The sequence below is a fragment of the Podarcis liolepis genome (assembly GCF_965112155.1).
Source record: "Podarcis liolepis genome assembly, chromosome: 7".
Taxonomy (NCBI): Eukaryota; Metazoa; Chordata; class Lepidosauria; order Squamata; family Lacertidae; genus Podarcis; species Podarcis liolepis.
Window position 1 is genome coordinate 31986382 of NC_139561.1, and position 14107 is coordinate 32000488.

Consider the following 14107-nt stretch of genomic DNA (forward strand, 5'->3'; position numbering starts at 1 on the left):
TAAACTAGAAAAGGCTCTTTTTTATACAAAGCCTCCAGAGCTTCAAATCCTTTCTGTACTATGTTTTGGCTATCTACCTCATTCTATTCCCATGTATTCTCCCTCCCGCATATCTTTTCTAAATTATGTGTCCCGTTCTGAGGAACCCTGGAATAGATTCACATACAAAGGAAAGTCTTGAGCTAAAACCAACATTCCTTTGCTAGTGCAACGCTTATCTGCCCATAAAAAACTAGCAGCTGTGTTGCTCAGGAATTCTAAACAAAAAAGAAAAAAACTGTTTTGAAAGGCTTAGTCTACTATCGTGATTCAAAATAGAGTCCATCGAAGCATAGACAAAAAGAACTGTCCTTGATCTCAGGAACCATCATGTGAAATTTGGTTATGATGTCCTAAGAGGTGTCCAAATGCACAGCGAGAAGGCAAACCACTTTCCAAAATATATAGCAATCTAACTTGTAGAAATGAATATATTCTTTTCTATAGCATGGCAAATATTGGATTATTTCAGAGGAGGATTTGCAGAAGTATCCTCACCTGTTTGTGATATACCAGAAGGCTGCTAATACACCTGAAAGCCAAGTTCCACTGAGAAGCCAGCTGGTCACATACAGAGCAGCAACATAGACTGCCTGAAGGCTAAACAATGTGTAGATGTAAAAATAAACAGGTTCAAAAAAATTCTGTGAAGGAAGAACACAGGAAACCATTAAACAAATAGTACTTGTCTTAGCATGAAACCAACAATTCCGATCATAAGAATGTTTGTAAAATGAGATTGCAATCTTATGCATACTTAGAAGAAGAAGAGGAGGAGGAGGAGGAGTTTGGATTTGATATCCCGCTTTATCACTACCTGAAGGAGTCTCAAAGCGGCTAACATTCTCCTTTCCCTTCCTCCCCCACAGCAAACACTCTGTGAGGTGAGTGGGGCTGAGAGACTTCAAAGAAGTGTGACTAGCCCAAGGTCACCCAGCAGCTGCATGTGGAGGAGCAGAGACGCGAACCCGGTTCACCAGATTACGAGTCTACCGCTCTTAACCACTACACCACACTGGCTCTCAGGAAGTAGGTACCATTGAAATATAGGACCTATATAGGATTCTACTATAAAGCTTCTTTGCACAACACAGTTTAACTTTAGGGTGGTAGCCAATACAATCCTGCTCAGAGAAGATCCATTGAATGTCTCTAAATTGGGTTTATTAATTTGAATGGGCCTGTTCTGACTAGGACTAGTCATGATGGCATCCATTTCTGTCAGGGTCATAGGCAGTATGCCTTTGAATACCAGTTGCTCAGGATCATGAGTGGGAGAGAGCTGCTGTGATCATGATCAGCTTGCTGGTTTTCTACAGGAATCTGTTTGGCACAGTGAGAACAAGGTGCTTTGGCCTGCCCCAGCAGGGCTTTTCTTAGGTCCTTACACACAATTCCTAGAGTAAATCGCATTGAACTTAATGGGACTTAATGCCCGGGTAAAGACGAATTTCCACAAAACTTGTCACTGTACTGACTTGGGCAAGATGCTTGTGCATTTATCAGAGACTTATAATTAAACACTCACATTCATATGAAAAACCCTATACAGAATGCTGAGAAAGACTTCTTGGTAAACATTCATTCTTTCAAGTATGTTAATTGTCCTCATGGACTCAGTTTTATTGTCAAACATCAAGCGATGTAAACCTGTAGAAAGAAGAAAATAAAATGAAGGCACACCTGCATTTAAAAGCCATTAAAATGTAAACGTCTTCTGCAAGAGCATTTAAAGTTAGAAACTAGAATGCTACTCATTAAATATGCTCTGCTACTGTTAAAGTCATTTGGCTTCTTACAAAGAACTAGATCTGGTTGGTGGGTGATACCAGTCAAAATGCACATGCTTTGAGAAAGTCTAAGGAAAGTATGTCAATTTGCATCACTTATTTTTGAGTTAGAATACCCCCTCTTTAGGAGCCACATATGACAGTGTATCCCAAGAAGTAGGTTCTACTGTGTTCAACGGAGCTTACCACTTAAGTGTGTCCAGGAGTAGATTCATGGAAAGTAATCTAATAAATAGTGCTGCTTTTATTGCAAATGGAGTGCTCTGGGGCTCTGAGTCTACTTTTTAGAAATCAGTATCATCTGAACCATATAGTTTAAGATGAAAGTAATGCTTCCATTGAGATAGGTAATACCTAAAATTCTATGCTATCTAGCAACAATAGGCACCTCCAGGTATGACAAGCACTTCTGCCACTAACAATTGGTTTGTGTTCCTGGGATTTATATAAAAAGCCACCGACAAACAGAAGATGGAAGTTGATAATCCAGCATTCTCTTTAAAAACACAGAAGAGTAGTGCTTCTGAGAGCCATTTGTACTTTATCCAGTTCAGAAAATAAAAGTTACAATACCTAGTTGAATGGATGGAGCTTGTAGCATCTGCTTGTAATAAGAGTAATACAGGCCACATTCTGTCCTGAATGAAATCTCCCGCTCTACCTCCTGGAAGGAAACATGCCAGTTAAGATCAAGAATAAACTTAACCTGATGCTTGTCTTACTATCGCTTGCCTCTGACCTGTTTAATAAAATTAGTGTAACATAGTTAAGATCAGCAACAATAGCAGTTTATGAGATAGAGGAAAACTGCTCTCTAATCCTCACCTCATTCCCCAGTGCAACAATACCATGCAATAGATCACTATCCTTCCTACGTTAACCAAAGGGAAGTGAGGTTGGGATTAGTCAAGGACATTTTGATGAGTTGGTGGCACACCAGAGATTTATGTCCAGAGATCTCCAAGGTCCAAATCTACCAGAAAACTATGGCTCTAGTCCAAAAAGTAAACTAATAAAGACATGAAAGGCAGCTGAAACCTCCATTTCATTTTGGATAGCCAAAGTATCTGCAAAAATCACAAGGAAAAACTGAAGTAACATGATTTCCTAGATATTACTTCTGTGTATCAGCCTAGGTCAGCTGCCAAGTATTTATTTATTTATTTATTTATTTATTTATTTAATCAACAGACTTACTGTGAGAAGATGTGTTCTTAGAACTGTCACTAGTCAATTTAAAACTCCCAGGGGTTTTTTTGTTTTGTTTTTGTTTGTTTTTTTTAAACCCAAATCTAGGAAGAAATACAGGCTTGAAACTTTGTGAAAACTGTCTTCAATGCTTTTATACTTCTTTGCAGCTAGCAACTGTCTCAATCACCATTTTTTGTCTTCCCACTTTCTAGCTAAACTGTTTTTATTCCAGCAAGCATTTGTTATCCTAGTCTGAGGGGCTTTTATGGACTGCTACCCCTTGTTTTTAAGCACTTTTTACCTGTTTCTATTTTATTGTTTTTACTGTTAAATTATAGTGTTGGCTTCTATGCCTCATTCTGCAGCTTCAAAACTTTGTTCTTAGTCAACCCAATCACTGTTACTGCACTGAAAGGCTGGATTGAAATGGTCTTAACCATGGGTAGGCAAACTAAGGCCCGGGGGCCGGATCCGGCCCAATCGCCTTCTAAATCCGGCCCACGGACGGTAAAGAAATCAGTGTGTTTTCACATGAGTAGAATGTGTCCTTTTATTTAAAATGCATCTCTGGGTTATTTGTGGGGCATAGGAATTCGTTCATCTCCCCCCCCCAAAAAAATATAGTCCAGCCCCCTCCAGGTCTGAGGGACAGTGGATTGGCCCCCTGCTGAAAAAGTCTGCTGACCCCTGGTCTTAACTTACTATTAAAGCACAGTCATTCTTATTATCCAAAACAATATTAATCCCAAGACAAACCAATGGAGAAAGAGAAAATGAAAGGTGGTTCACACTGCAACCCTTTTAAACATTACTTACCTTGTTTTTATTTAACAGAATGTGTATGCCCCTTAATTTTAATTAAAACCCCGAAGAACTTTACAGAGATATAAGGTATACATTAAAATATCAATAAAAGTCAAAAACAATTTTTAAAAAATCAGAATATAAATAAAATCAACACTTATGAACTAAAATGACAGATTAAATACATGTCAACTTTACATGACTGGGTATGCTATGTAGTGTGCTGAAAGATGTGGGTAACAGTGGGTGTTCACTAAATTACCTGAAATACTGAAAGTTGCAACCTCTGTTTAATCAGTTCACAATGACAGAGTAATATGACTCAAGTTCCTATGGCAGTCCCACAACTACAGAAAGTATTAAAACTTGAAAGCTCTGAAACATTTTGGAATTGATTCTGGAGGGCTGGGCACTGAAAGGGATCTAATTAGCAAGACTGTATCAAACGTGATTAATCTTTAAGCCTGGCACCAGCTGTATTCAACCAAATGCCATACTTTACGAGGTAAACACTACTGCTTTACATCTGTTTCATACGAAGATAACATCTGCTTTCCTCATTCACAACACATTTCCAATTTTAGAGCGATTCATACTTTTCCTAGAGTCTCAAATGTCAATAAAAGTGGCAAGAGCTATGGGCTGAAATTTCAAGGCTAATATTTAGGTAATACTACTATACACATTCTATATATATGTAATTTGTTTTTATGAAGTCTTGACTCTATGAACCCCATGGTGCTTTGCCGAAACTCCTGGTGCTTATATAGCAATTAAAAGTGAATTCTGCATTATTCTAGAGATATCTGATCAGCTGCAAGTACAAAAATATTTGCAGTCATGCCCTGCTCCATTATTATTATTCCCTTTAGGAATTACGGAAGAAAAGGAGGTAAACTACAAAATGCCTACTGAATATTTTATTATTATCTATGGTGGTGACAAGCCAATCCCTTTTATCAATAGGAATATTCTATCTGTGGTGTTATGTCTGAGTGATGGATGTTTTGCACATGAATTATGTTGATTGCTATTGCACTCATCAAGTAAAGAAGCTACATGCACAAACCAGCCCCTGATGTTCCCTCATGCATATGTTTGTATCTCAGCAAAGCCTGAGAAACAGAACTCATCTGTATGAAATAAAATTGGTGGCAATGTGAGAGCCTGAGGAGGAAAACAGGAAAGACCCTGCACTCCAGGGTCAGAAATGGGAAATTTGTAGAAACGTTGGTGGTGGGGGAATCTTACGAAATACTTCTTTCAGGAGTATGACTGAAACAATTTGTGGGTCTGTGAAAATATGTTATGTGCGCTTAACCTACCTTTTACCCCTAAACTAGCTCTCAGGGTCAGGAAAATAGTGGTAGTGGGGGTAGGATGGAGGAGATAGCCACTAACCATGGTTTGAGTGTGTGTGTGTGTGTGTGTGTGTGTAGAGTGGGGTTGGTGGTTAAACTTCCCCTTCCCACACTGTACTGGAGAGTTGGGAGCTGGGGTGCAGCAAGGTTTGCAACCAAGCCTAAACTTGAATGCTGCAGGACTATGTGTAAGAGGGGGGAGGTTTCAAGGCATAGCTGCAAAAGCAGCATATACTGGCACTCTGGTGAAGTGGAGCAGACCAGCAGAGGAGGGGGGAGTATACTGTCCCTCCATTCAGCCCCTCCAAAAGGCTCTTTTGACTTTTCTCTTCTACCCTCAGGGTAGGTAGTTCTTAAGTAGGAGAAGTCCAAGACATTTTACTGTCTGGACTGAAGGACTGATGCCCCCTTCCATACTAGGATCAACACTTTAAAACATTTTGCTGCATTATTCAGACACCAGTTCCTGCCTTCATCTCCCACTGCCACCATCATGGTGCTACATGGCAGGGCAGACATATGAACCTTGTGGAGGGGAGGCAGTTGAAATCTTCAAAAAGTGGACTTAAAATATTTCACCCAACGTTTTCTCTCCTCTCTTTTCTTCCCCTTCTGCAGTGGTCTCACTTTCATTGCCGTCGGGGATTTTAGTTGTTTCTAATGCTTTGTTAGGGGATGCGGGTGGCACTGTCAGTTAAACCACAGAGCCTAGGACTTGCTGATCGGAAGGTCGGCGGTTTGAATCCCTGCAACAGGGTGAGCTCCTGTTGCTCGGTCCCTGCTCCTGCCAACCTAGTAGTTCGAAAGCATGTCAAAGTGCAAGTAGATAAATAGGTACCGCTACGGCGGGAAGGTAAACGGCATTTCTGTGCACTGCTCTGGTTTGCCAGAAGCGGTTTAGTCATGCTGGCCACATGACCCAGAAGCTGTACACCGGCTCCCTCGGCCAATAAAGCGAGATGAGTGCCGCAACCCCAGAGTCGGTCACGACTGGACCTAATGGTCAGGGGTCCCTTTACCTTTAATGCTTTGTTGCTACACAAAAGCTTTGTATAGACCTTGTCATGATAATATGAGGGGCTCTTGTCCCTTATATATTTTTATTCTTTTACAGTATACTCCAACTAGGGATTCACCTTTTTCAAAAGGCCGAAGAACTGGCAAGGAGCTAAACATCTCCCATTATTGTGCACTCTTCTCCCTCTATAAACACAACTCAATCTCACATCAGCACAAATATGTGATTCCTGCATTGCAGGGGTTGGACCAGATGACCCTTTGGGTCCCTTCCAACTCTACAATTCTTTGGTTCTATGTGGAAGATAAGGGTGATCAGTTGCAAGGTATTTTGAAGAGAGTCATGTAAAAATATACTCCCAAAATTAATATTCTATTTATGTTCAACACATTCACATCTATAAAAGGTTCTGGTTTTTCAGTGATCTTTGGAGCCCCAAAGCCTTATGGGTGACTGTCTAGAATTCAGGCACATGAGAGAATCTTGGAAAGGCAATGGTTTTCCAATCAGAGAACAAGGCTAACAACTGAATCCTGTGCTGCAACAAAATGCCTCTGGGGTCCCACATCAGTGAAGAGTTTGGGAACTAGATCAAACAAAGCTTGATACTGTCTTTCAAAAGAACCCAACGTAATACACTCAAGAATGTATTTCAGCTTTCTTTGTTTGCTTGCTTAATAAAAACCAAAACTGCACCAGAAAAAGAAATAAAAGAATATTGCTTTTAAAAATAAAATCCAATTAATTACGTAGCAAATCTTCTTAAGCATAAAAGTGAAAGCTCAATACAGATAACTGCATTAACGTGACCAAGGTTGCACAGCATGCCGTCAACAAACACAGTTAATACACACAGAACTCTTGGCTGGTTAACCTCAAGCCCATTTGCTCTGATTGGAGTGTTTATTCAGCTTTGATGAATGAAGAAAGCAACGGATTTATATACAAGAGCTAGCCATGTACTGAAATTAGACTTTGCTGGAATAGAAATAATGAATTCTATTGCTGGAAAGCTGAATCATGGCATGGGAAATTGGGTTCAACTCTCAGCTTGACTATACTAAATCATTATTTCTGTGCCTCAGTTTCCTATCCAGGACTTTGGGAACAGGACCTAAATGAATTGCACACATTTTTTTTTGCCCAAGACTCAAAGAAATTCATATTTAGATGTTATAGACTTGCAAGACCCAGAAGAAGCAAAAGGTGTGTTCCTAATAAACCCTCTATCCTGTATAAATCATTTATTTTCTCTTCATGGAAAAAAATCTGTGTTGATAGCACCATGTTATTGACTGAAATTTTCATTCTTCTCTTGGCAGATTTTCTATCACATCCAGCCCTGATTTATTTTGCAGGGGCTGACAATAAATTGCAATTGAGTTTTTCCTAATAGAGTCAAAGATAAAATAGGTGCTATTAATATGACATCATTAGATGAAACTACTTTAATGTACCACATGATGAATTCTGCTACTGCAGTATATGATACTAACCTGCCGTAGTCAGAATGGAAAATCTACTGGAAACTTGCTTAAGAACCTTGCTTAAGCCCAAGTCACATCTAACAGGGTGGCACAATTTTAATATATGGTATAGTGAATTAGTCCATTCCAGTTTCTGTTTTACTGGTGGTATTTCGTGGGAACCCACGAAAAATAAAAACTTCTGAAGTGGCCCTTTTCTGAAGGGAAATTAAAGCTTTAACCTTCCTCCCTCAATAATGTAAGATCCAATTAAAAAGAACAGTGTATATACAGTTCATGGTTCAACCACCATTCAGTCTGAGTAATCCAGGATGCTTTATTATAAACAAATAAAAAGCACATCAACATAGCTGCTACTTTCAGCTTGTTATCTGCTTTCTACTACCTCAGTATGTCCTCAAGACACACCTGTTAAGAACAGTGGTTGATGTGGGAGAGAGTAAAATTATCAACAATGTAGAAAAAGGTAACGCTATGGTAGTTGTGAATAGCTCGGCAGGAAAAAGTCTGAAAAGCCACAATGTGAACAATGCCTTAGGAAACCAATCATGCAATCAGAGTCATTCTGTTACCTTGATGTTGGAGAACCACAGATCATTTTCATGTAGTGTAGCAACATAAACAGAAGTGAAGATTCCCAGAGTTATGCCAATGATTCCACCAACGATGAGTGAAAGTTTCTTCCACAATTTTCCACCTGCAGAAGATAGTTCTAATAAATATCTTTAAAAAACAAAAACAGTGCCTCCAATATGTTTGCAATGGATGGTAGTATCCACTCCAGATGTTGGCTACGGTTTATGTATCATAAACAGAGAACAGATTTCCAAAAAGAAAACTGAGGGAAAACTGATTTCTCTTGGATTGTTCTGGCACTGGAAAATACATGTAAAATGTATTCATTTGATTTATACCCTATCTTTCAAAAGAAACATCCACCCAAGATGGTACACAAAAAAATATAAAACAACAAAATCTACACTAAAATGCACTAAATTGACCCAGCTGGTTCTTAAAAGGGTTGTATCAAAAGATGCAGAAAAAGGGGGTATTTTGCACAAAGAAGGCATTGTGCTAGGGCACTGTGTGAGACGAGTGAGCTAAATCCCAAAATGCTCTTCTCACTTGTGCAAACTCTTATACAGGCAGAAATGTATTGAACCTATCTATTATAATGCTGTTAAAAAGAACCAAGGGTTGTTCTATATTCAGTCCTTTTACTCAATGAGTAAATCCCACTGAAATTAGCAAACCTAAGTGGAGTCATGTTAATTCCATTCTTGCTACTCAGAACAACCTTAGTGTTGTACAGGGTGAATCTGCTATGTTAATCAAGATTACACTAGTTTTTCATGGTAGCTCAAATGGACAACAGCCAGTTATGTTGCTACGGCAGAAAATATTGCAGTTCTAATTCAGAATGGAGGTGGAAAGTGAAAGAAAACAGCAGGGAGGAGAAAGTTATTTTTTTATTTAATAATTTAAACAGGTAGAGTAAGGGGGGAAACTATTTGTGGGAAATTACAACTGAAATAAGACAGTTGAGACAAAACATCTGTGGGTGAATTGAGAAAAGGCTCTGGTTGTGGATGGGGGTGAAAGGGAATGAAGTGGGGATGCTAAGTCATACAATCCTGAAATCTTCTAAGTTAGATAGACAGAGAAAATGCCATACTTTGATATCTCCTTCATAATGGGCAGTAAGTGCAGACGGTTACTACTGGCCTCTGCTGGAAATATAGAAGCAGCTATCTATGCCATTTTTTCTATCCATCTCTTCCACTTTAAATCTAGGGCATATGCATATTTCTTCTGTAACGAGTGGGCAATATTTTTCGGATGGGCCATATTCCCTCACAGGCAACCTGGGTGGGGCTGGTGTAAAAAAGTCACATCCATTGCATTTGTAAAGTAGGCTGCATTCCAGCCACACACATGTTGAGATTTCCACACACACACTCCAGGCAGGCAAAGCCAACTGAGGACACAGTGGGGTATTGGCAAGCACTAGATAGATAAAGCATTTTGCTCCTGGGCCATATTGAGAATCTGCGATGAGATACACATGCAGTGGACTTTGCCCCCGGTTCCAGTCACAACATAGAGGGCAGCTTAAGGTCCAAAATAGTTTACTGTTGCAGTCGGTAGAGCATGAGACTCTTACTCTCAGGGTTGTAGGTTCTAGTCCCAAGTTGTGGGGGGGGAGGGAATCTGCATTGCAGGGGGTTGGACCCTCGTGGTCCCTTTCAACTCTACAATTCTATGATTCTAACTCTTCAGAAAGCATTTGTGGAGCAGTGCTAATAGCTATTTCCCTTCCATTCACAGGTTCTCTAGATCGAAGTAATTCCCTTTTAAGTGATGTTAATCTGAAGGACAGGAACACTGAAAGGGGCAGAGCTAACTATTTTCTCTCAAGCTTGCTAGTCTTCTGCAAAGAACAGTTAATTGCTCTTGTACTCATTATGAAAGCTCTGATCTGCTTTGTGTTATGCCCCTTCCTCGATAATAGAGTTCAGTAAAAAGCTTATAAGCTCAAAATAGTCTTGATAACCATCACCTCTCATTCTGAAATTATTTGAAATATCCTTTGTGGCATGCCTTCTAATAAATTACGAGCAGGGTGACTTTATTAATCACACCAAAATCTTGTTTTAACTTTAAAGCTTTGGTTATCTAAATTGTGCCTTCTTCTCTAAATGTGCACTTATCAAAGCAGTCCCCGATAATGCTGCACGATTACAGGTGATTTACCTGCTGACAACAAAGCAGCAAAACCACAGACAATGTGATGCCAAGGGAAAATACAGCCCATAACTACATTTAGAGTTATTCCTTCATGTAGACTATATTGGTTTCAAATCAATTCCTCTTCTCAGATTTCCCAATTAATCATGTTATTTGAAACAAAGACCAACCTTCTCTAGTTTTGATATATGGGCAGCACAATACCAAACTCTAGAAAACCCATCAAACTCAGTGGAACTAAAAATACTAGAACTGTGACTGACTTATTAGCAGATTAATGAACGTACCCAACAGAGAACCATTAATTTCTAGTGGACTACTGAGTAGAAATTTTATTTTATGTGCTAACTAGTTAGGGTTTGTGATAAGCTACTTGAACTTTATTTGCAAATAAAAAAATATTTGCATGAAATATTTTGTAGGCAAAAAGTAAGAAATCAAAACATAGCTCCCTAAATATAACTGCATCCTGGAAATACATGAAGTCAAAGATAGCTTTAAATGCCAGTAGAGAATGAATTTGGGTGAATCCTAACAATGGCTAAACTCAGCCATGTAATTCAATTGGAATAATAACCATTCTGGGTTTCCCCATTTTTCTTTCTACTTACACATGCAGTTATAGCTTAAGTACATTGCACAAGGATAACCGTGACCTACCAGCTAGAGTTTTCCCATTAAGTTTCCAGTTCTTCTCGTGGAATACACTCTCTTCTGGAACTTCTGTGGCTTTTATTCCCTTTCTCTGTCTAACAGCTGTCATGATGTCAGTAATATTCACACATTATACTTTGTGCTGGTTCCTAAATATACATACATAAAGTAATATGGAAGCAATTAAACATTTAACACTCTATCATTACTAACACCCTTAAAATGTATGCAAAAATATATGGCTATATATTTCACAGATAGCAGGAAATCATCACTTAAATTACCGTCTTGCTATTTTTGCAAAATATCCAAGAATAAATAATCATATTGTTTCAACTTGTCAAAAATAAATTAGCAAAATAAATATTTTATTATCAAATGCACAGAACCATTTGAGATAACTTGCAGATAACAGTGCAAAGGACACAGAGTAAAACATAGCTCATTTAATTTATTCCCCATTGGAATAGTTTAAGAGTATCATTCAAAAGTATGAATGCTTGCAAATTTCCTAATATTTTAGGGGGCTCCTGATGTGCCTGTTTCTGTAGCAGATAGAAATATTTTTAAGGCATTTTTAAAGCTCATGAAAATGCAAGTGGTACAGTTTGCGACTTCCATGTGAGCAGCTCCAATGTAAATCAGATGAGCACAAGGAGTCCCATCTCCCCTCGGACTGAACTTGGGTCCGCCATTTTCTCTCAGCCTAATTTAACTTACAGGGTTGTTGTTGGGCCGCCAGACTGTTGAAGTAGAAGAACCACGTTTGCTATCCTGAGCTCCATGGAGAGAGAGCGGATATTAGTGGAATAAAAACTTGATATAAGGAGATATATTTTCCATCTCTCCACAGTAAAAATAGTATGCAGGGCACCACAGATTTATTGTGGCAGAAACTTTAATGGACTGGAGTCTACTTCATTTGACACAACAAAGCTACAGTCCTAGTCATCAGGGGCAGGAAACATTTGGCCCTCCAGATGATGCTGAACTACATCTCCAATCAACCACAGCCAGCATTTTAATAGTCAAGGCTGATGGGAGCTGTAATCCAAAAAGGCGAAGGTTCATCGTGGAGAGGCAAAGGTTCATCAGCCCTGCTATAGATGCTTACCTGGGAGTAAATCCCATTGAGTTGTGGGGTGGACCAGTGCTGGAGCATGCAGAAGATCCCTGGTTCAATTTGTGGTATCTCCAGGTACAACCAAGAGAGGCTCTTGTCTGAAATCCTGGAGAGCCACTGCCAGTCAGTGTACACAATACTGAACTAGATGGACCAACATTATGACTCAGGGTAAGGCAGAATATCTTTTCTAGTTTTGCCAGAAAGGAAACACACACACACACACACACACACACACACACTGAATAAATGTGGGTTTGTTAGCCTGGTTGATCAAATAAACATGACCACCAGACCAAGCCGTGGGGAAAGGAGTGTGTGGAAATACGGTTATTATCGAATTTTCAAAAAAATGGGTCAACTCCAAAATTCATTACATGAATTATACATGCACGTACGGGAACAAGTCCTGTTGAACTCAATGTGACCTGCATGCGAAGCAGATGCTCTTCCATTGACCCCAAAGACATACAGTGGTACCTCAGGTTACAAACACTTTGGGTTACAAATGCTTCGGGTTACAAACTCCACTAACCCGGAACTAGTACCCCAGGATGAGAAAGGAAATTGTGCACCAACGGCGCAGCGGTAGCAGGAGGCCCCATTAGTGAAAGTGCGCCTCAGGTTAAGAACAGTTTCGGGTTAAGAACAGGCCTCCGGAACGAATTAAGTATGTAACCCGAGATACCATTGTATAGGAACATAGAAAACCGCTTTATGCAGAGTCAGACCAATGCACCATCTACCTCTGTGCGGTCTACACTGACTAGCAGCGGCTCCCCAGGGGTTTCACGCAGCGTATCTCTCCCAGGCTTACCTGGAGATGCCACAGGTTGAACCTGGGACCTTAGGAACCTCAGAAGCTGTCTTATACAGAGCAAGATCAATGACCCATCTGCTTCAGTGCTATCTACCCTGGCTGGCAGCATCTCTCCAGGATTCTGGGGAGGAACTGAACCTGGGCCTTTCAGTATGCCAAGTAGATGCTTCTCCCCTGAGGTGGGGTGGTGGGACCCCATACCCCCCCCTTGCAAACCAATATCGCCATGCACAAACAGACAGGTGGCATGCTGAAAATTGTCGGCAGTGCATTATTTTCCCCAAACCCAAACCCTCCATAAAAACAGGCACACGTGTCTGTTTTGTCTGTCTGGGGAGCCTCCATCTCCTGTTCCTATTTATTTCGATACCAGTCTCTCTCTCTCTCTCTCTCTCTCTCTCTCTCTCCCATTGGCAGGGGCTCCAGGCGGCTTGCAGATAAAACAGAAAGAGCTCAAAGCATAGAGGCGGGGCGGCGGCGGGGGAGAGAAGGAGGAAAACCGTTTTAAAAACACAATTAAACACAGACAGAATCAGAACAATGTATATATAGGCGTCGTTCCTCTTCTCTGCCGTCCCCCCGCCTTGGGAGGGGCTGAGATTTGTGCCAAGAAACGGCGTCCTTCGGAGAAAGGCGGAGAAGCGGGGAAGGAGGGAGAAGCCTCCGCAGGGTGCGCTGGGTGGGCCAGGCGAGGCACCCACGAGGGGCTGGGGGAGGGGGCGTTGCGGGGCGGCCTAGGGCCTCCTCCTCCTCGTCCCCTCAGCCGCCAGCACGGCCTCGGCCTTTTTCATTTTTTTGGCCTCGCTCTCCGGGTCCAAGCGTGTCCCCGCCAGCCCTGAGGGGACCCCTTTTCCCCATCCCCACCCGAAGCCCCTTACCTACTCGGGGGGGCGGGCAGGCATGCGGTGACAGCCCCGGTGTGTCACGGAGGGAGGAATGGAGCCGCCGCCGCCTCAGCCTCCCTCAGGGACGAAGGCGGGAGAGGGAAAGGGAGGCGGGAGGCGATGGCGGAGCGAGGCGCCTCCCGCTTGTGAGGCGGGGGGGGGGGAGGAGAGGGGCTCTTTGAGGCGGG

The 14107-nt window shown here is 41.1% G+C and overlaps 1 protein-coding gene across 4 annotated transcripts in view; it reads right to left on the reverse strand.

The window, feature by feature from the left end:
- The window catches only part of DPY19L3 (dpy-19 like C-mannosyltransferase 3), a 41040-nt gene extending 26994 nt beyond the window's left edge, over positions 1–14046 (reverse strand). The window contains exons 1-6 of one of the 4 annotated variants that reach the window (XR_014528512.1): positions 13918–14046; positions 11099–11241; positions 8263–8387; positions 2403–2493; positions 1568–1689; positions 538–683 (exon numbers count right to left, since the gene is read on the reverse strand). Coding sequence is in view for 3 of the 4 variants with exons in the window: in XM_083513403.1 (XP_083369529.1) it covers positions 538–683; positions 1568–1689; positions 2403–2493; positions 8263–8387; positions 11099–11201 (587 nt within the window). In the remaining variant the exon portion in view is untranslated. Of the gene's footprint in view, positions 1–537; positions 684–1567; positions 1690–2402; positions 2494–8262; positions 8388–11098; positions 11242–11707; positions 13720–13913 lie in introns of those variants that run through there. The other 3 variants (XM_083513403.1, XM_083513401.1, XM_083513402.1) reach the window with 3 other exon arrangements.
- Positions 14047–14107: the final 61 nt, after the last annotated feature.